Below are 20850 nucleotides of genomic sequence, written 5' to 3' on the forward strand. Positions count from 1 at the left end.
TTTTACATAAATGTAAACATGCACGTCTACTTCATAATTAAGCAAAATAAACTTTTAAGCACAAAATTTTAAAAATCATTTAAGAATGAGACAATGAATCCAAGACAGAAATAACAGGAGCAACAAAAACACACATTTCGTAAAGCTTCAATTGGTCTTGTCTTCCAACCTACTGGTTAAGGCCTGAGTTTCGGAAATCCTACCTTCCTTGCCAAATGGAAGCATCCAATTTGGCTGTACCTAATCTATATCCACATGTCAGAGTATTACTCTTTCAAAATAATGTAATAAATATCTCTCTCTCGCTCTCTCTCGCTCTCGCTCTCTCTCGCTCTCTCTCTCTCTCTCTCACACACACACACACACACACACACACGCACACTCACACTCACACCCTATTTAACCAGCCTCTCAAATAGGGAAGTAAGGATTGTGGAATTTTCAAGTTTTCCCACTATTGAAGCACATACATATTAATACCACACATAGAAAAAATGATTCTGCTACAGAAATAGTTAATGAGTGGCAACATTACAAATCTCTAGTTTGTTTGTATTGTTTTCCCAAATCACGTCTTTGCTGTGGTTTGCCATGGCTCCTTAGATACTTCAGACTTAAGTCTTCACACCTCGCCTAATGACCCACAGTTTGGTAGACGTATAGAACAAAAAGGCAATTTTAACAATTCAGTTAGAAATTTCAAAATTATGCAAATTAGCATGGATAGTTTTCAGCTGTCTCCAAATGCCTGGAATGTTTTCTCTATGTATGTCTACCCTCTCTATTCCACCGGTTGGTTCTCCTTGCCTCCTCCCCACCAGGCTATAAGCATCTGGAATATCTATCTATTCCTGTGGAGCCCCCAGGGGATAGAGATGAGAATAGCGGTCCCTGCTTTGAAGGAGTTCAGACTAACCAGAGCTCAAGCAAGGAGAAGGTCAGTATGTGCACACAGTACTGCAGTCAATTGAAACGAACCTCTTTTCAATGGCACCCACAGTTTGGCAGGGGAGAGGGGGCGGAGGAGAGATGAGAAGGCACAGAGGCAGGAAGAACAAGTCCAGTTTGGCTGGCAAGAGAGTACTCATGAGAAGTAGTCTGTAAGGCCAAATTCTTGATTTCCAAAAAGAAATGATTCCTTATTCTGGTGGGTAAAGCTGGCGTGTGGGGGGAGGGAACCCCCAAAAGCTTTGTGCAGAGAACCAAACTGGAGCTATGCTAGAGGACAAGCGGCAGGCTCAGGTAGGATGGATGACGGGAGAGGCTGAAGCTCAGAGAGCTTGACTCGCCAAACCCAGTGCCACATACAAGCATTTCCTATAGAAACAAACATCTTTACCCGACATGCCCAAAACCACAGTTCTGTCTATATATGTGAAGACTTTGGGAGGAAAAAAAAGGCTTAAATAGATATTTTTAGTTCAAGTTCCTGGAACCTGCCCCAGCTTGAGCAAGTTAAGAGCAGTGAAACATTCCCACATCCAGTAACAATTCAAGTCTCCCAATCACAGCCATCACCCTCCCTGAGCTGTTATTACCAAGGAATTATAAAGCAATTATCAATTCATTATAAATAAGTTCCTACCTGCCATTAAACCCACTGACACCTCAGGATGGGCTGAGAACCCCCCAGAGGGTACGAGTGTGCACCTGTCGCCTACACTTGCTGGAGTGGTGTGTGTGCGGCTGGACAACGGCTGCCAGTCCCCACCTCCAGCTCACTGGGGTCGCTACGTGATGGAAACAGGTGACTCTACAAGGCTCAACTGTAAGGGCAGGCCCCACCGTGGATCGAATTCCTTTCTAGGTCCAGACTGCTTTCCTTCCCTAGCTGGGGAGGGAGAGACCATCTGAGTGGAGGGACCCCAGCAAGTAAAATCATATTTAATGTTCTTGATACCCACCCAACCAAAGTAGATGGAAATTTCTCAGGACACATTCATTCAAATTACAGAAGTGAGATACCCCATCCTAATTATGAGACAATTTATCACACATTCACTCAATATGGAACATTTACTAGTGAGGGACCAGTTTCCTGCAACAACAGACTCACTTGGAAACTGCACTCCCCAGAAGGCAATCTTGTGACTTTCTTCTAGCTGTGTATAAAAATACTCATCAGTGCGGGAGTCAGGCACAAACAGTGGTACAAAAGCACGAACAGAAATACCTTATCAAAAGCATGTGCTCATTTCATATTGCAGAACTCCTATCTAGAACCTGGTTTTTGAAAACCTATTGGCTGGTTCGTTGGTTCAGATAGGTTTCTTCATCACACCTCTCTTCCTCTCCTGCGTCCCCCACTAAAACCCACCGAGTGAAGAACTGAGAGCCCCCATCTGAGTCACGTGTCAGCACAATGGCTGCCCGTTAATCTGCCCACCCAGCCTCATGTATGTGGGGACTGTCTGCTTCGGAATTGGAGCTAGACGTGCCCAATAAAAGCTCCAATGTCCATGTGTTAAGTCCCATGTGTAAGAATCTCTGGTTCCAGTAAGTGAGCAGTGGCCATGAACCAGCTGTGTGCTTCACTTTCCTTGTTTGTAAGTGAGGGGTTTGAACTGCCAGAGCCCCAGGGTCCCGTCCAGCTGACACTCGACTCCATCTTGAAGTCCGTTTCCACATAGCCGCGTCAGGCTGGTTCCGACAAAACTTCCTTACCACTTTGTGCCCACAACTTAAAGTGGTTTTAACATACTTCTATGCTGCAGTTTGAGGTTTCCCTCCCTTTCCTACCCCTCAAAGACTGTTTCATTTTACTGGTGCATACCACTTGGCCAAACTGGTGACTGCTGAGGTTTAAAACTGAATCACTGGCTTGGTGAACATATATATGGCCTTTGAGTAACCTATAGACCAGGGCACATTTGTCTGTTTTTCATTAACAGTGTTAACCAAATAGAAATATAATTCTGTCAGTTCTTCTATAGAACTACTTAAACTTTGAAACATGAGATTGTTCAAAAATTACACAAGAAAATCATCCATCACCATTACATTAAGTTAAAGATTTGAATATCTGAGAGGTCCAGCTTCTACTATAGTCACTGATCCACAACGTTTTCCTCTTGGCGATGGACTCCATGCAGGGTGGCCTGGTCTTGCAGCGTATTTGTGCACCAAAAAGTTGATTTTGAAAGATCCAGCTCTAATCATCACTGTCACTGCCTGACTCACTCAACTGCAAGTCATTTCCTATAAAAAGAAAACAGAATCAAACCAAAAGTACACAATTTAAAAATGACTTCCTCACAATTCCTTGGTTGACTGCCTTGGCTATCACACTATAGTAAAACCAGGCCAATTCAATTTAGTAGGGAAGAAAATCGATTTGGCTCAGTGACAAAACTGGTTCAGTCGACATTTTGAAAGAAATGCCATTTTTGGTATCTGCAAAGCACAGCAATGCTGCTTATACTGGGATAGAAAAGCGGAGGAGTAAGCTACATAGCTTTTAAATGTGTTAATAAATAGCAAGAAAATATTTCTCAATAACTGTTGCATTGTCTAGTAGAATTTTTCACATTAACTTGCTTTATAAAAGCTAAAATAACAAGTTGGGCTTTCCATTAAGGAAGCAGAATACTGTTTACACCTATAATACGCTAATCCAGTACTCCCTCTGGTACACCTCTGTCCAGTATATTCATGTTACTTTAAAACAGAAACCTGAACTAATGAATTTTGTAAAGCCTCAAATTTTTGTTTGGTGTGCAGAATTTAGCTTTCAGGGGTTAAAAAATACAAGTACTCAACATTTCAATCTATGACAATAACAGGCTCCCAGTTGATACCAACTGGATTACAATAAAATTAAACTTCTGTATTTCTAGAGTGCTAATCTCTATGCCACCTCTTCTCAAAATTTGTTCTGAGGACCCTGGTGTCCCTGAGACCCTTCAAGAAGGTCCGACCCCAAGGTCCTTCCTTTCCTTTTTTTTAAATTAAAGTTTATTGGGGTGACAATTGTTAGTAAAGTTATGTAGATTACAGTTGTATAATTCTGTATTACATCATCTATAAATCCCATTGTGTGTTCACCACCCGGAGTCAGTTTTCCTTCCATTACCATAAATTTGATCCCCTTTACCCTCATCTACCACCTCCTCCCCCACTTACCCTCTGGTAATCACTAAAAGGTCCTTCCTTATCTAACTACATATTTGTGTGACGCCAGGTTTTCCTTCATATACTTCAAACTAATCAATTTATGGCAACAGACTGAATGCAGAAGCACATGTAAAAATGCATCTTTGTACTAAGCCAGACATTAAACATATTCACAAAATATTTTAAAGCAAAGTTACTCTTCTTATTAAATATTTTTTGATTCGGAAAATTTATTTTTCATAAAAATTGTTATTTTTTTAAAAATGTAATGGTTTATTATTGTTCTTTTAAATGAATTCTTGAATATTTTAAACATTTTTATACCTGAGTTTAGCAAATTTGTGCTATTTACTGTGATCTTAGGGTTTATAAGATAGTTCCGGTTGACACTCCTGGTTTAAAAAAACTAGTACTTTTTTGTATATGAGGTATGCAAAGATTAAGGTCTCACCATTCCAAGAGCTGAGGGACAGGGTAACTTAAGAGACATAAAGAGCTAAAAGGAGTTTAAAGCACTGGTGGGTAGTGCCACAGTGACACCCACTGTGTCATTTTTTTGCTCCTTTCTAGGAGAAACGAATGATTTAACATTGACTGGGAGTTAAAGCCACAGTAGCTGTCTACTCCTTTTCCACTATGAATGAATCCCAAACTCCCAATGTGAAACTTACTATCCCTAGTCAGCTGAGAAGAGCACCCAAGTATACCCTGAATTCCAGAATCTGGGCGCATATAATGGGACAGAACACAGTATCCTTAACTGATACCATAGCAGTGTTGAACTCACTCAGGTAGAAAAGCAGAGCCGACTGTAGTGGTTTTCCAGTGAGGGTGATTTTGCCCCCCAGGGGACATTTGGCAACATGCTGAGACATTTTTGATTGACACTCCTGGGGGAGAAGGGGGCAGTGTTTCTGGCATCCAGTGGGTAGAGGCCAGGGATGCTCGTAACCATTACAGTGCATAGGACAGCCCCCCACAACAAAGCTTTAACTGGCCCAGAATGTCTACAGTGCCAGGTTGAGAATTATCTTTGCTGGGCCCACAGCAGTACGGTTCACTAGGTTAGCTGCCCCACTATTGCCTCCGGATCTTCCAACCTCCGCAAAGGAAGCTGTAGCACAGGAGAGCATTCATTAGGATTCTACAGAGGGAAGAGTGTAGAGGACCAGCACTCTCCCCACCTCCAAAACAAAGAAATTGGTTCTTGTTTTCCTCTGCTTTTAGTATTAAATGCATTGAAAACCCCCCAGACATTACAATGTCTCTTCCTTTCCATTGCCAAAGGCTACTTGGTCTCCAAATATACCCAAGAGCATAGGTTCCCAAGCCTGTAGGCTGTGGGACACCAGTCTGGAGACACTGGGTTCTTGGGACCGTATAAGCACCTGGAGGTGGGGGACAGCAAGGGGACATGCAGCACCCCTAAATTCTGGTATACACAAAAATAAAGAGCCTAGCTGTTCATGTTTCAGCATTTTCCAGAATTCACAAAACCTAATTTGTGCCAGTGGGGAAAAGGAAAGAGAAAAACAGATTTTTCAGTTTTGTGCTTCCTTTTTTCACTATTTGATAATTTATTCCTTTCTGCTCCAAATGACCTTTGTTAGGATCCTTTCTTAAGCCTTAAGTATCTTCAGGCTTATAGATTCTTATCTAAGATAACAGAAGGCACATCGCTAGCCTACATGCCCCCGCTCTCTCAGCCACAAAAGGGAAAGTGCACTTACGGAGGGTGTTCATGAGCTGGTTGCTTCCTTGTGGCCGACTGGTTCCGTTGGCGATGGCCGGCCTGTTGTTAGAGGGCTGCTGGTGTGAAGGCGGTGGCGACGCGGGGCCACGGTCCTCGCCTCCGCTGCTGGAGCTGTCGTCATCGCTTCCTGAGGAGCTCTCCGAGTCTGAGGAGCTGCTCCCACTGCTGCTGCTCATCTGTTCGATAATGTCAACTTCAGCCCTCAGCTCTGGAATAAAATGACGGCACAGAGGTCAGAGGTCAGCGCAGCAACCATTCCCCAGGCAGCACACTGCGCCTCCTGTGAGTAGTACGTCAGCCAAACAGCTGTCGAACAGCTACCGCTGAGGAATGACTTAACACCAACTCCTGCTTCTCAATTCCTTAGAAATGCACAAACAAAATGACCACAACCAACAAAAGGCACCTAACCTGTTTCCAGAGAGACAATGGAAACATTAAATTCACCCCAAATAGCCAAAGGCAAACTGTTGGAGGATAATGACTGCTCTGTATAAGACATGAATTCAGTCTATTTTGCCTTTATCTACTAAGAAAAAAAAGATCGTGAATTATGAATTCAACATCAAATAAGAGAAGAGCAATATTATGCTAAGGTATTGAAAAATATTTGACTAGGAATTGACTAGTGCTTGTTTTGGATCGACCTCCAACCAACAGTGAGACCCAAGTGGAAATCAATGAGTTTCCCAAGGCACTGTGGAAAAATGAAGGACCAGAGCAGACAGCCTCTGCGGTCCTTTCCAGTTTTCCCGTCCATGAATAAATGAAGGCTTGCAGGAGGAGCCACGGTGACTGAAGAAAAATGGCTAAACAACATTTCTCTGTTGCATTCTTTACATATTTGACTAACAGCCATGCCTGTCAGGGGCTGCATTTTTTACAGATGTTAAGCAGGGAAGGAAAAACACGTTTTATCTAAGCATTTCTATGTCACTGAATACAGTAAAGATACAGCACAGATTTTCCTGTCCAAACACACCTTAAACTGCTATAGTTCCTTTAACTGGCAACAAATAATCACTCATGGTCCAATTCCTGTTCACAACTAAAGTGAAAACTTCCATAAATGGCATTCTAATATCCGTGAGGAAAAAAAAATCAGGAGGCTTAAGAACTGTGCTCCATGCAAAGAGTGATTTCGCCTGCTAAAAGACAGTGTTTATATACGCGGAAAAGGCAAACTTCCTAAGGACAACTCTCTTTCCCTGTTTACTACTGTTATGGATTTAATTTTTTCATAAAACTTACTAATATGAAATACCCTTATAACTTCCTAAAAGTCTGGACAACTAAAACCATCTACTGTAAAGGTCGGAAAGCCAAGGTAAGCTTCTTTATCTCAGGTATACATTGGAGAAAAGAGCCTGATCAGATTTCTAAGTCTTTCTGGACCAATGTCCATTTTCACTGGTCCTCTCAGCACTTTCATATCTATAACTTACGTGTTAGTACAAAGCTCTAGTCATGGTATTTTAAATGTGCCTCTAACCTAGATACCATACTGACATTGGTACCTTGTTTCCACCCCAGCACCTAGGAATTTTCTTCTTCCAAGGCCTTAAAGGTGTGCCATATGGTGTGCCATAACAAGCAGTAGTCATGCTTGTTGAAATCCTGGGCCTCAAAGCAGAACACTGCAAAGACAGCCACAACTCAAGTCATTATGCCTGGACTCCTCCTCGGGAAATCAGATAAGTGGTAAAAGCCCCCGCAGTCTGCACATCTGGGGTGGTGAACTCAAAAGCCATCTTTTCAATGGCAGAGAATGCGCATGTCATTTTGTCAACAAGGCAGCCTTGTGATCTCCACAAACGTATTAACACCCTACTCCAAATTGCTATCTGTGCCTCCAGAAAAGGCTCTCTACCTCTTTTGATGTCATCCAGCTGTGGTTCAGGTGAAGGGTTATCTTTCAAGGGGGAAGTTTTGGGTCCAACTGGAGGTTTCGTTGGAGCTCTGAACGGCATAGGTGGTGGCGGTGGCGGTGGCGGTGGCGGCTGTGATGGCTGCGGGGGTCGAGTGGGCTGCTGTTCCATCCGGGCTTGGATTTTACTGCTCCCCTCAGCCCTGAAATGGGATACAGCCATTAAAGCAGAGCGGCAAAACCAGTGGTTCTCAAATTTGCCCAGGTGACCAAGCACCTGGAAGTCTCTGCAGAACCCCATGCTTTTTAGTCTGCTGCAAAATACTGACATTTTTTCCCATTATCTATTTACTGCTTGCTCATTTTGTCACATCCCAGCTCTTGCTAGCAAACAAGAAAAGTGTTCTACCCCAAATTGGGAAAATTGTATCTATTAACAATTTCTTTTGTAAATGGACTGGCCCAGCACTTTTCAAACTTTAGTGTGCATACAAATCATCTGGGACTCATTAAAATGCAGGTTCTTACTTAGTAGATCCTGAAATTCTGCACTTTTAACAAGCATCTAAGTGATAAACGCTACTAGCCCCAGATGACATTGAGTAGTAAGAGAAATGCTCACAACCACCAGCTATTGGAAGAGTAACACAGGCACCTGGTTCATGGAGGTAATTAATACAAATCCACTGAGTGGCAGGAAAAGAGCAGGGGCTCTACAGCACCCTGGCACTGGACTTAGGTCTAAGTCACAGTCTCACTTATCCTTGTCTCTTCATCTGCCTGTGTGTTTTTAAGGAAAACAATAGCACCTTTCTCAGAGTTATTTAAAGATGAAATAATGCCCTAAACCATCTAGGATAGTTTCTGGCAAACAATAACCCTTTAATGAAAGGTAGCTACTCTTATTTTTTGGTGAAATGAGTAAAGAAAAATGGCTTGAGGAAGCACAAAGAGAAAAACATCAGGCTGTAACACTCTCTTTAAAATGTAATTGCTATAGTACAATAATTGCTATATTGCAATGTAACAGTAGAACCACTGGGTTACTTCTATTTATAGAATGAATTTTGACTTTAAAATCTAATTGGCTTCATATCAGACATGTAATACCTATTAAATATCAAACAGAGTTCACTAGCTCAAAAAATAGGCAAAGCTTTTGTTTTGGTGTTACAATGACCTCAAATGGAGCTTATAAAAAAAAATTAATGTTTTTACTCTAATAAAGACTATATACCATTCAATTATTCTTTCATAATAAGTCTGTAAAATTTCAATCTCATCCCTCAAGTGGTACTGTATCAAAAAGCCTGAGATTAATAAAATGAATTTAATTATAAAGTACACCCCTTTCCCCAATGGCTTCCACATTTCAGGTCTTAAAAAAATTATTTCTTTCTATGACATTTAAGGAAAAGATATTTTATTGATTGAGAAGACGGGTGGAGTTGTTGAGATTATCGACAGGATACTGGGAAGCCAGCTGTTCACATCCTTGTAAAATTAACTGAATAGATAATACAAAGATAGAAACATCACATCAATCTGTACCTGGTCATTCACATACCTTGTTTTCTTGACCTGAATGCTGCTACTGAGTTTTTCCAGCACGTATTCACCAGTGTCATGATTAATAATAAGCACACAGTCTTTCTGATAAGGCCGTTTGTTCCCCTTGAACACAGTCATTGGTGGTGTGGATCCCTATATGCCACAAAAAGTATAAGAGGATCAAAACTAAACACGCCAGTTATGAATGTCAAAACTGAATTTACAGGTGACTTTACCTCATCAAATCTTTGCTCAGAGCAACTCAAAAAGAACAGATAAAACTGATTTCTATTTTAACTCCTTCTGGCTTCACAGGCAAAAAGAAAGAAAGAGGAAATAAGTATAGCAAGAATCTGTGACTGTGCAATTGTTTCTAAGTAATCAAGAAAGGTAATAAAATTTTTAAATTACTGTACATTTTTCTAGGGATTCAGGAAATGTTACAAATAGTGGTAAAGTGTGAACTGAGAAAAACAAATTAACCATTACTTGTATTACACCGAGTAGAGTTTTCACTACGAGAAGTAAAACTTCTTTAGTGAGCCATCTCTAAAATTTCCTTGTAATTGGAGAGTCCAGGGCTTCCCCCGCATGCCAAGCAACCAACGGCGCATCTCCAAAGGCAGCTCATTATTCTGGTTAGCTCAGAGTTAAGTACCATCATGCCACTCACTGGCCTAGGCCCTTTGATCATGAACCCATTGCTCTGAGGTTAAATAATTAAATCTTTAAACCAACTATGTAGCCCTTCATCCCCACCCACACCACTCACCCCTGGCCTCTGCTGGCTCCAGAGCAGAAGGCGGCTGGCATTGTCTCACCCCCTCAATTTCTTTCCTTTAACAAGGCTTCTGCCTATAACGCCAGCCCCTCCCTCTCCTTCAATTGTAGTCAACCTTCAAATCTACTCAGAGGCCACTTCCTTAGAGAAGCCTTCTGTGACTTTCTAAAATAAGTGCTATGTTTTCTTATATATTTAAACTCTATACCATAAGCTCCACAAGAGCAAGAAATGTGCTTGTTTTTGTTTTGTTCAAGACTGTATTCTCAGTGCCTAGTAATGGACCAGCAGACAGTAGGTGCTCAATTAATATTTGCTAAATACAGGATATAATCCCTTGTATAGAATCAAAAACTGTTTGGCTCCTTAACTCCTTATTCATACAGTAAACATTTAGAGTAGGAAGGGACCTTAGGGACCATTTAACTAACCCCTTCATTTTACATTTGGGAAAGTAAGTTCCAAAGGGAGATGATGTAACCTGCCAAAGGCAACAAGTAATGAAATAGCAGTATGAACTGGAAGACAAGTAATTTTTCCAAAACACAAAGCATCCCAGGTCTCCCTGTCCAGAGCCTTTTCATTCTATCATTTGGAACTTACTGTGTTCCAGGACAGGGTTGTGACATGCAATGAATGACACATGTTCGCTAAGAGAATTCTGTCTAATCCTTCGGGCTTTGTGATCAGAGTGCTGCCTTGGGCAAGGCTTTACAAAAGCCTCTCTCTGCAAAGGTTCTCAGTTCAGCTTTTAACTAAGTTCTGCATTGTTCAACTAGCTGAATGCTCTGAACCTCTGGTTCGTGCCTGAAATGATCGGCCTACACTTCACCCTCTGCCAGATATATGAAATAAGTAAATCCTACTCCTACCCGCCTTAACTTAACTCTTGGTTTGGCAGCCCCACTCTCCTAAATTGTCATTGCTATATATCAGCATGGCACCTAGGGCTTTTCTCTATGTCTAAAAGAGGGGCTAGGTGCCCAGGTAGGATCCTTGTCTACTTTGTAGCAAATGGGGGGAAAGGGAGTGTGGGGAAAATGGCAACAAGAATAATATTTAATCAAGCACCTGGGAAGCATGAATTCCACTCCAGGCTATACCCCAAATCTCCTTTTTCCTTCTGTTGGCACTTTAGAAAGTTTTAAACAGTAGGAAATTCAAATTGTAATAACATGAAATATGAGGATTCACAGTGATTCTACATTTAAAAAGACAACAACAATGGAATAAACTCACAGGGATATGTGGCAGCGTAATTGTGACTTCATCTCCTTTGCCAACCTGAAGCTCTCCTTCACAGGAAGTATCTATAGATGCTGGCTTAAAATCATCTAAAGGGAAAGGAAAAATAGCATTTATCCACCAGGTTACTTATACTAAGGACTTTCTGGGTGTGCTCATTTAAGAAATATTTTTTTTTATTACTCAGATAAATAGAAAGTACAAATAATTTAGAATATTAAAAAAAACCTATTTTACTGTGGAAAACTTCACAAAAGCAGAGACATTACAACGAAACTCGGTGTACCATCATCACCCAGCTTTAATAATTACCAACTCAGGGACAATCTTGTTTCATCTATACCCTGATATACTTTTCCTCCCAACCCCCAACTGGATTATTTTGAAGGGAAAAAAAATCTAGAATTTACATACCACTTTATTAAACAAAGATATTCCCTTCTCCCCAGTGACAGATGAAAATGAATGCTTATTATCCACAATAAAGTGTTTTGTTAGGGTTGTTGTGAGGCTCAAAAGCAACAGCATATTAATAAGATTCTGTGATTGTAAAACTCTACATGAAATGCCACAGCATCATATAAGCTGATGTCATTTTGCATAGGAACTGTCAAAATTAGGATGTGCCACACAAAGATACTCCTGCAGATGTTCAGAGTAGATGGTTGAACTGTCTCCACAGGTTAGTCCTGCCCATGTTTCTGAATTGCAGTTCAAGTACAACATGAATGGCCATCTTACTCCATCCATTGTAACACACACCTGCCTCAAAACGCAGGCCAGATGCATATGTGAAGTGTCTCATTTAAATTCTACATTGCCCTTCACTTTGCTAAAACATCAACTTAGTAAACTGCTCAGGAAATGAAGCTCTTATCACATTCCCAGTATCTTCCCTCTAAGAGAGCTGATGTTTCCAGTAGGAATCATCGTAATGGCAAGGCAGAGCCACCACACAAAGATGGAACATCATTATCTAACGCCCTCTTGCAATGTGTTGAGTCACATCTATTAGCTCCTTTGACAAAAACAAGTCTTAACCAGCGTTAGCACTACCGAGACAGGAAACCAGGAGTTGTGAATCACGGATGCTCCGTCAGCTCATAAAAGCCAATCTTCCCCCGGGACAGAGTAGACGTGCCCTTCCTTCCTCAACAGTCTATAATCCCGTAGAAAAAGGAAGGTCCAGCATTCATGGCGATTGCGATAGTCTGTGTGTCTACTCTCTTCGGCCTCCAGACATAGATCAAGCTTTAACTTATTCCAGGCTCACAAATGCTAATTTTATTCTTCATCCACAAGGGACCAGGGCCTGAGTTAAAGTCAGGGTCGTAGAAGTGACCTCAAAAGACATCAAAAGTCAAACGAGGTGCAGGAAGCTGTAAGAGGAACGCTCTGATGGGGCGCAGAGAGGATGTGGATTCTTTGGCTGCAAGAGGGGATGAAGCGCAGCCTGTCGGGGTGCCCCGAGTAAAGACGGACGAGGAAAGGAAGCTGAGGAAAAACAGGGAAGAAGAGAATGGAATAGAAGGGAGAGGATGAGGCTCCCGAGCAAACAGGAAGAGTCCTTTAAACGTGGAGAACCTGGGTGGGGGCATCAGAAGGGGCGGGGGATGGATTCGAGGGAGCACTGGAGTCCGATGTGGGGTCACACTCTTTCGGTAACAAAGAGGGTTTGGCAGGAAGGGTGGGTGGGGGCATGAAAAGAGAGAAGGGCCAATGGACTTCGGAACAAGTGTTTGGGACCTTGAGACACAAGAATAGTTGACAGTGACGAAGGGTCTGGTTTGGGAAGAGTAAGCTGGGGGCCAAAGGGGGGACATCGAGGTCCTGGAGGATCAAAAGGGGAAAATCGAGGTCCTGGAGGACCCGGGGTAGGAGAGAAGGGAGCTGACGTAGGCAGGGGCTTCTCTGTACAGTGGAGGGCCGAGGGAAGAGAGGAGGGATCCGAGGTTGGCACCGGGAGGCTGGGGAAGCCGAAGGGACACGTGGAGAGCGCTGACTTACAGCGAATGGTGTGGAAGGAGGCTCGCGGTCGCTTCTCGAAGCTCTCCCCCAGCCGCAGGCAGTGTTCCTCGCGGTCCAGCAGCGGGTTTACGGTCCCGTTCATGGCCCCACACGGGCCTCGCGCCCGGCCCGGCGCTACCCAAGTACGGCCGCGATCTGAGCTTCCGGCACCGGCGTCCGGGAGTACGGTGCTCCCGTGACACCGCTCCGGAGCGCACCGGGAATGCCGCCGGCGCCCACCCAGGGCCGGAAGCAAGTCTCCGCGTCGGGGTGGGGGAAGCCCCTGAGGAAGCAAGGCCTCGGGACTTCCGGCGTCGGGGAGGGACTTCTGGGTTCGTAGCGGAAGTGGCGGGGGCGGTGCCATAGCAATAGAATTCCGCCGGGAGTCTGAGCTGCTCAGCGCTGGTTAGTTCAGACGCGGGTTTGGCGCGGCGGCTCCCAAATTCTGCTTCCGAGGTAGGGGCCTGGCGGAGGGCTGAATGCGCCTGACACTAAGTACCCCTCCAGTTGAGTCTAGGAGCTGATGACAGTGCGCCCAGAGCGCCGCTGACTAGATTAACGCGCGTCTGATAGCTGGCCTGGCCAGCTCTCCTCAGGCCCTGGCGGCCGGGTCGGCCTGGTTTATCCCGAGTGTCCCGAGACAGATGACCCTACACCGCGCGTCACGCAGTCTCTTCCTTCCCTTCGCGCCGTGATGGCGGTGCGAAGGCCTGGAAAGCGACTCCCCCGCTGGTTTGAGGCAGTTTCTTGTGAGTGCGATCAGAGATTCAGGCCACCCGAACGTAGTAGTTCCATCTTCCCCGAAAAAAACTGCGTCTCCGATCCTTGGGAAACCATGACCCCCACTTCTGTCTGGCAGTTAACCACCCTCCTCCAGTTCAGGCACCTGTTGCGGTTGTAGAGTCACCCTTTTCAGAGGCGCACCGAAAATTAATGAGTATTTTCCCTCCAGGGTTTCCCAACGAGTTCTTGGCAGTATCCTTTTTCTAAACTAAACCGATTTATTATAATAGATGACTTAGTCTGGTTTGAATTAGTGTTCGGTGCAGGCGAGTCCAGGGCCAATGAACGTAAGTCCTCTGAAGGTAGGCGCTTTGTCTTGCTCTTCTTTGTGACCTCTCCTATAATGGGCAGGGTTTTGTGTAGAGTCAGCACTAGTAAACGTTTGGTATATTGAACTTTTGGGTGAAAGGAATGTTGTAGAACCACTAACTCAGTATCTTAAAGAACTGCTCTAAAATTACTAACCAAAATCTCATTCTTTTTCCTGCGAAGCAGAAATGCTCCCGGAGGCTTGAACCCAGCCTGAGGAACCACATCTAAGAAAACCCCGCCTGCAGCTGCAGATTCAGCTTGGATTCCTCAAATTATTCAGGGATGGAGCATCTTCAGCAGTGTTAACTCCATTACCATTTCCCCAAGAGATGGCATCTTTGCAAAGGGAAGGGCTTCAGGCAAGGATTCTCAGCTCTGAAGAAGAGGAGAAACTGAAAAGAGACCAAGTTTTAGTGTCTGACTTTAAACAGCAAAAACTGGAAAAAGAGGCTCAGAAGAACTGGGACCTTTTTTACAAAAGAAATAGTACGAATTTCTTCAAAGATAGACACTGGACCACCCGAGAGTTTCAGGAGCTCAGATCATGTAGGGAGGTAATGTTACACCTTATTTGAGCTGTTCTTCGTTTAAAATATGTAGAAGAGAAGTGCTTTCTTGCATTTTTATGGAAGTGTGAGGTAGAGAATTTATGAAGCCTGTCAGAATGCTTTGTACCTTAGAAATACTCTGTTTGGTCTCAAGTAGTTTTAGCAGTTCCTGGGTTGTATAATACGTAGGAGAAAGAACTTGAATGGGCATTTCTGTTTCTTTAAAGCTAATCTGAAAGTTGTAAATATTAAATTTATACAAAGTGACTTCAGTGACAGATTCAGATTCATTAATGATGATGATGATAAACACTTTACCATGACCCTTTTCTAGAACTTTTCATGTGTTTTGTAATTTAAGCCTTATAATAGAACTGTGAAGTAGGCATTAGTATTATCCCCTTATTGATAAAATTGAGGGAAAGGTTATTTAAGTGATTTGTCCAATGATAGAACACGGGTGAAGGAAGGAGTCTGGATTGAATGCAAGCAGTTTAACCCCTGAGCCTGTTCTCTTAGCCATTATCCTGTTTTCTCCACACCAAATTGCCCCATGTTGGATGACAAATTGAGATATCTGTATTAGCTTTTGGATATCAGTTTACTTGTTTATTGTCTGCTCCAGGAGGCAGAGACCTTTCATGTTCTGGACCTTTTAATTTGATTTGTTTCTTCATTATGCAAATATAGTGTCCTCTAACTTTGAGTTCTCTTTTCTCAGTTTGAAGGTCAGAAATTGACTATGCTTGAAGCTGGCTGTGGGGTTGGGAACTGTCTATTCCCGCTTTTAGAAGAAGATCTGAATATCTTTGCTTATGCCTGTGATTTTTCTCCAAGAGCAGTTGAATATGTCAAGGTTGGTGCACCATCCTGGTATTTTATGATTGTTTTGTTGGACTTGTTTGACCTGCCCTCTATACCCATTTGTCCAATTCCAGACCTCTCCCTGAAGCTAAGCAGCTGTGATCACCATAAACATGTTATAGTTTTCCTGTTTACATACATATATAACACATTATAGAAACAGCTTTATTCAGAAAAGTAGAAATACCATAATGACACTATATACTTATACCCAGATTTAATGATTTCCAGTATTTTTCCACATTTGTTTTATAGACTTTTTTCTTTCCTGAACCATTTTAAAGTAAATTACAGACACTTCACTGCTAAATATGCCTGCATACGTCTTCAATAAGGGTTTTCTCTAACTGACCACAAAATACTTACATCTAACAAAACTAATTGTAATCCCCTAATGCCATTAGTACTCAATTCAGATTTCCCCAAATAGTCCCAGGTATCTTTTATAGCTGTATTTAATCAAGATCTACTTACCCTTTATTGGCAGCATGCAGATATCTAGTTTTCCATCAGCCCTTCACATTTTTGGCATCCGTTAGACTTTTTAATAGTGCAGTCACATTGTACTGTAACTTAACTTTTCTCACTCTACATTATGTCTTGCAGTGTTTCCTCTTTGTATATATAGGTCTACTACATTTTATTTACCTGCTGCAGTATTCCGTAGAATGGATATATCATATTTTAACAATTACCCTGTTGATATTTATTTAAATTGTTTCTAACTTTCTGCTCTTATAAGTAAGGTTAACGTAATCACCATTGTGCACGTGCTCTACAAAACATGTGTACACGTGTCTCTATGGTGAATAATGGAAGAAATAGAATTCCTCGGAGAAAGAGTATACATATTTAAATTTTAATAGATAATGCCCAGTTTCCTTCCAGAATATTATACCAATTTATAATTTCACCAATAACATAAAGATAACTTTTTCTCTATGCCCTCAACATTTGATGTCAGTCTTTATTTCTCCCAATCTTATGGGCAAAATAAAATGTCTCCATATTTTAATTTGTTTATTTCTTATAACCAGTGAAGTTGAAGTCTTTATAATATGTAAATAAGCATTAGTTTGGGTTTTTTTCTGCTTGTGAGTTCCTTTATTCCACATATATTTATTGGGAGCCTAATGTGTGCCAATGAGTGTTGTAAGCACTGGGATTAAGTATAGTTTATTCAACATTGTTTTATGATATTGTTCTATGATAGGATTTAAATTATCAAATTTGAATTTATTAGTCTGTTCCTTTTGAGGTGCTAAGGTTTTATGTCTTGTTTAGGAGTTATATAATCACATATTCTTTTTATATTTATTAATTTGGAAAAATTTTTGTCATTATTTTTTCACATATTTCTTCAGCTCTATTCTCTCTTCCCCTAGGATTCCAATTACATGTATGTTATACCATTTGCTATTGTACCACAACTCTTGGATGTTGTTTTGCTTTTTTGTTTTTTTAAACTTCTTTTCTCTTTGTATTTTCAGTTTGTATAATTTCTGTTGCCCTGTCACCAAGTTCATTGATTCCTTCATAGGCAATAGGCATTCCTATTAATGAGCCTGTCAAAGCATTCTTCATTTCCGTTACTATGTTTTTGATTTTTTAGCATTTCCAGTTGATTCTTTTTGTAGTCTCTCTTTCTGTGCTGAAATTACCTATCTGATCTAGCATGTAGTCCACCTTTTTTATTTGAGCCTTTAACATATTAATCAGTTATTTTAAATGCCCAAACTTTTTAAATTCCATCGTTTGTGTCATATTTGAGTCTGGTTGTGATGATTGCTTTTTCCCTTCAGACTTTTTTTATTGTATTTTGGTATGCCGTGGTTTTTTTTTGTTGTTGTTGAGAGCTAGATATGTTATATAGGGCAGTTGATACTGAGGTAATAAGGATTTGTAATCTAGATAGTCGGGCTGTGTTTGAGGTCTGTTGTTGCTATAGTTAGCTGTGAGGTTTATTGCTGCTATGGGTACCACAGACTTCAGTCTCCTCTGGTGACTGTTTTTGTCTCTCCCCTTAGCTTTGGATCTTCCCCTTGGGCTCTTCCCCATAAAGAGTCTATCTCTTGGCAGCTTCTCCAGCTGCAGGCCACTATTATCACTGGAGACTTGTGGGAGAGTATGGGAGAAGGGATTGTTCTCTAATGTTCTGATTATCGGGTTTTGAACTGCATAGTCCGCCTGTGTCTCGGGGGTGTGGACTTCACAAGTATCTCTGCCTCTCCAGGAATAGTGCTTTTCTGTCCCATCCCTCCCCCGGCTTTAGGGAGATATCCACCAGTGTCCTCCTCTGTGGTCTTGAGGCCATTCTTCCTGCAGATAGGTTAAGACTAGGTCGGGGCAGAGTAGTTCCCTTCGCTTGTGGCAGTGGTATTCCACCAGTACCCTAAGGCTACAGGCCTCAAATGACCTTTCCCCTGCACGTTAAACCTTTTTTCCCTTGAAGTAGAAGACAAAGTCCAGCACCAGAAAGAACACCATCCTTTCTGTGACAGCCTGGTGATATTTCTGGTGGAAACCCCTGCAAAAGGTTGGGAGCATCCCTGTGACTTCAGCCCCCAGGAGCTTTACAGTGTAACATACATACTCAGTCTCCACCAATTTGTCAAATTGTTTGTTCTATCCTTTCCTGAGGTTTCTGCCTCAGGTAAGCAAATGCTTGGGTCCTCTCTTTCCGTGAAGGCACCTGTCTCCAGATATTGGAATGGATGGTTGTTCTTTGCCCTCTGTTCTTTGATGGGTTTACAAAAAAGACATTACTTTGCTGTCTGTCCAGCTTTTTCTTGTTTTGAGGATGGGAGCTACATCTCTTCACCTGTGTACATCTCTGAGCAGAAACTAGAATTCATTAATGAATTCATTAATTCAGTTGGGCAGCCAGTTGTCCTTTAATACAAATGGAAAGCTAGTTGTGTGAGGTTGCACTGAATTTATAAGTGCAATGATAGGTAGAATTGACATCTTATCAATATTGATTCTTCCCATCCAATTAAAGTTTAATATTTTGCTTCATAATGCTCTTGTACATGTGTTGAAACCCAGTAACCAAAATGTACCAGGAATACACTTGTAGTAAAAAAAAGTGAGGCTTATTTTATTTGTCTTGCTGCATCGTAGAAAAATATACCCAGAACTGTGGGAGCATTTCAATAAGGGGAGCTGGAAGGACTTTTCATAGGATTTAGTTTTGTAGTGTATAATTCAAAGGAGGGTTAAGGAAGCAGACACCAGTTTTAGATTTTCATCCCTTTAGAAGCATGGAAATACATGCTTCTAAAATGCTCGGTTTTGAATATGTGGTAGACTGTGTTCTTTCCTCAGTTAAAAATGATTTGTTAAAATGAAATCGTGCCCCTCATAGCAATATTGAATATTACATGCTTTAATGTGCAAATGGCTTATTTCTCACTTTTACTCAGTAACAAACTAATCATTAATTTCTGTGCAAAGGACACAAGTGAAAACAGAATCTTCTTTTGAGGCTGTATTTTTCTAAATGTATCAACATGGATGTTGCATTAAAATTCTTTTGTGTTTTTCCCTCTCTAGCAAAATCCTTTATATGACACAGAAAGATGCAAGGTATTCCAGTGTGATCTAACTAAAGATGACCTTCTGGAACATGTGCCCCCAGAGTCTGTGGATGTTGTCATGTTGATATTTGTGCTCTCTGCTGTTCACCCTGAGAAGATGCACCTTGTCTTACAAAACATTTACAAGGTAAGTATTTGGAGCCTGCACTTGAGGGTTGGACATCCTCTTGTTTACCTTTTCTCTGAGGCCCATGTGTGTCTAGATTCACAGAGTCCCCGTTCTCACTAGGTAGGCTGTGTAGTCAATGTGTGGAAAGGGATTCTCCATCATAGCACATCCGCCCTGAACTTTGATTTGTTTGGTAGCCGTCGCTGTTCTTCAGCACTTGGCCAGCCTTGGAGCAAGGATGGTTTTACAGTTACCTGGGATCTGTGGAGTGCTGCTATAAAGTGAGAGGAAGTTTGGTTCAGTGGTAAAGAGCACACAGCAAGGAGTCAGAGTGCCCAGAATCAAAATCTGTCTTCCCTATTTAGGCAAGCTCCTTGACCTCTCTGAGCCTCAGTTTCATTACCTTACTGTTGAGCTAATAGCTTCTCTATCTTAGGATTTCAGGGAGATTATGTGAGCTATGTATAAAGTGCTTAGCACAATGCCTGGAACATGGTAAGTGCTTTAAAAGTCAGCCGTTGTTGTCGTTACTGCCATCATTGCTATTAGAATAGGGAGAACCCAAACTGCGGTGGCCTCCAGGAGGTTGCTGTATCACTCCAAAAGTAAAACTTCACTTGTAAATCATGTGACTCAAGCCAATAACCCTTCCGTGGGCCTCAGTTTCCTTGTCTGTAAAATGGGGGTGTCAGAGAGTTATTGTGAGGTGTGTAAGTAAGATTATGTATGAGGGTGCTTTGTAAACTACAGTAGATGCTCTCTTATCTATACAAACAGTTGGTAATGATGTTGATTAATTTAAAAATCAGCTAAATCAAGAAATCATAAGAAATGGTAAATGCTTACCTGAAACATTTTATTATAACTTAAGACATATTAATATTCATTTATCACTCTTTTGAAGTAGAGTCAAGGTCTTTTCTTTGAGTTTGGAGCCATTTATCATCTTTCTTACATGAACCATACATACAATGGTGGTTTGGTTTCTTTAAAAGTAAAGCAAACATTTAAAAGTAGTTGGAAAGTAATATGAGGGAAGATTCTTTTATATTTTTACCAAGACTTTCACAATTGATTCTCCTACACCTAACTAAATAGCAGCTTGTTCAAATCTTATCAAATCTTTCCAAAGTATTCAGTGTACTTTTCTTAGGAAATAAAAATGCTTTCTATTCATATTCATATTGCCTTGTTTATATACTCGTATATAATTGTAAATCTACAACTGACATAGCAAGTTTGGGAGCAAATACAAGTGACCAATGGTAAACATGCGAGTTCACCTGGGGGGCACTGAAGTCCAGGTGTGCACGATCGA

General features: G+C 41.6%; 2 protein-coding genes across 4 annotated transcripts in view; one reads left to right on the forward strand and one right to left on the reverse strand.

Annotated features, from left to right (window-relative positions):
• On the reverse strand, positions 1-13696 carry EAF1 (ELL associated factor 1). The gene is made up of 6 exons (XM_033132138.1): positions 13318-13696; positions 11305-11399; positions 9301-9437; positions 7737-7936; positions 5844-6074; positions 1-3198 (listed from the first exon to the last, which is right to left on the reverse strand). The coding sequence occupies exons 1-6, from the start codon at positions 13679-13681 to the stop codon at positions 3152-3154; spliced, it is 1074 nt and encodes a 357-aa protein (XP_032988029.1). The 5' UTR covers positions 13682-13696; the 3' UTR covers positions 1-3151.
• METTL6 (methyltransferase 6, methylcytidine) overlaps positions 13665-20850 on the forward strand; it is a 16875-nt gene continuing 9689 nt past the window's right edge. The window contains exons 1-4 of one of the 3 annotated variants that reach the window (XM_033132139.1): positions 13665-13773; positions 14596-14966; positions 15682-15816; positions 19380-19550. In XM_033132139.1, coding sequence (XP_032988030.1) covers positions 14742-14966; positions 15682-15816; positions 19380-19550 — 531 coding nt within the window. In that variant the 5' untranslated portion in view covers positions 13665-13773; positions 14596-14741. Of the gene's footprint in view, positions 13774-14296; positions 14403-14592; positions 14967-15681; positions 15817-19379; positions 19551-20850 lie in introns of those variants that run through there. The other 2 variants (XM_033132140.1, XM_033132141.1) reach the window with 2 other exon arrangements.

The sequence above is a fragment of the Rhinolophus ferrumequinum genome, chromosome 17, assembly GCF_004115265.2.
Source record: "Rhinolophus ferrumequinum isolate MPI-CBG mRhiFer1 chromosome 17, mRhiFer1_v1.p, whole genome shotgun sequence".
Classification (NCBI taxonomy): domain Eukaryota; kingdom Metazoa; phylum Chordata; class Mammalia; order Chiroptera; family Rhinolophidae; genus Rhinolophus; species Rhinolophus ferrumequinum.

Bases quoted from the DNA above. Each gene is read 5' to 3' on its own strand.
- EAF1 (XM_033132138.1), bottom strand. From the start codon at position 13,681: ATGGCACCGCCCCCGCCACTTCCGCTACGAACCCAGAAGTCCCTCCCC. The intron at 9,438-11,304 runs GTGAGTTTATTC...TGTGGCATATAG, and splicing joins TTACGCTGCCACATATCCCT to GGATCCACACCACCAATGAC. The intron at 6,075-7,736 runs GTAGAGAGCCTT...ATTTTATTCCAG, and splicing joins GCTGGATGACATCAAAAGAG to AGCTGAGGGCTGAAGTTGAC.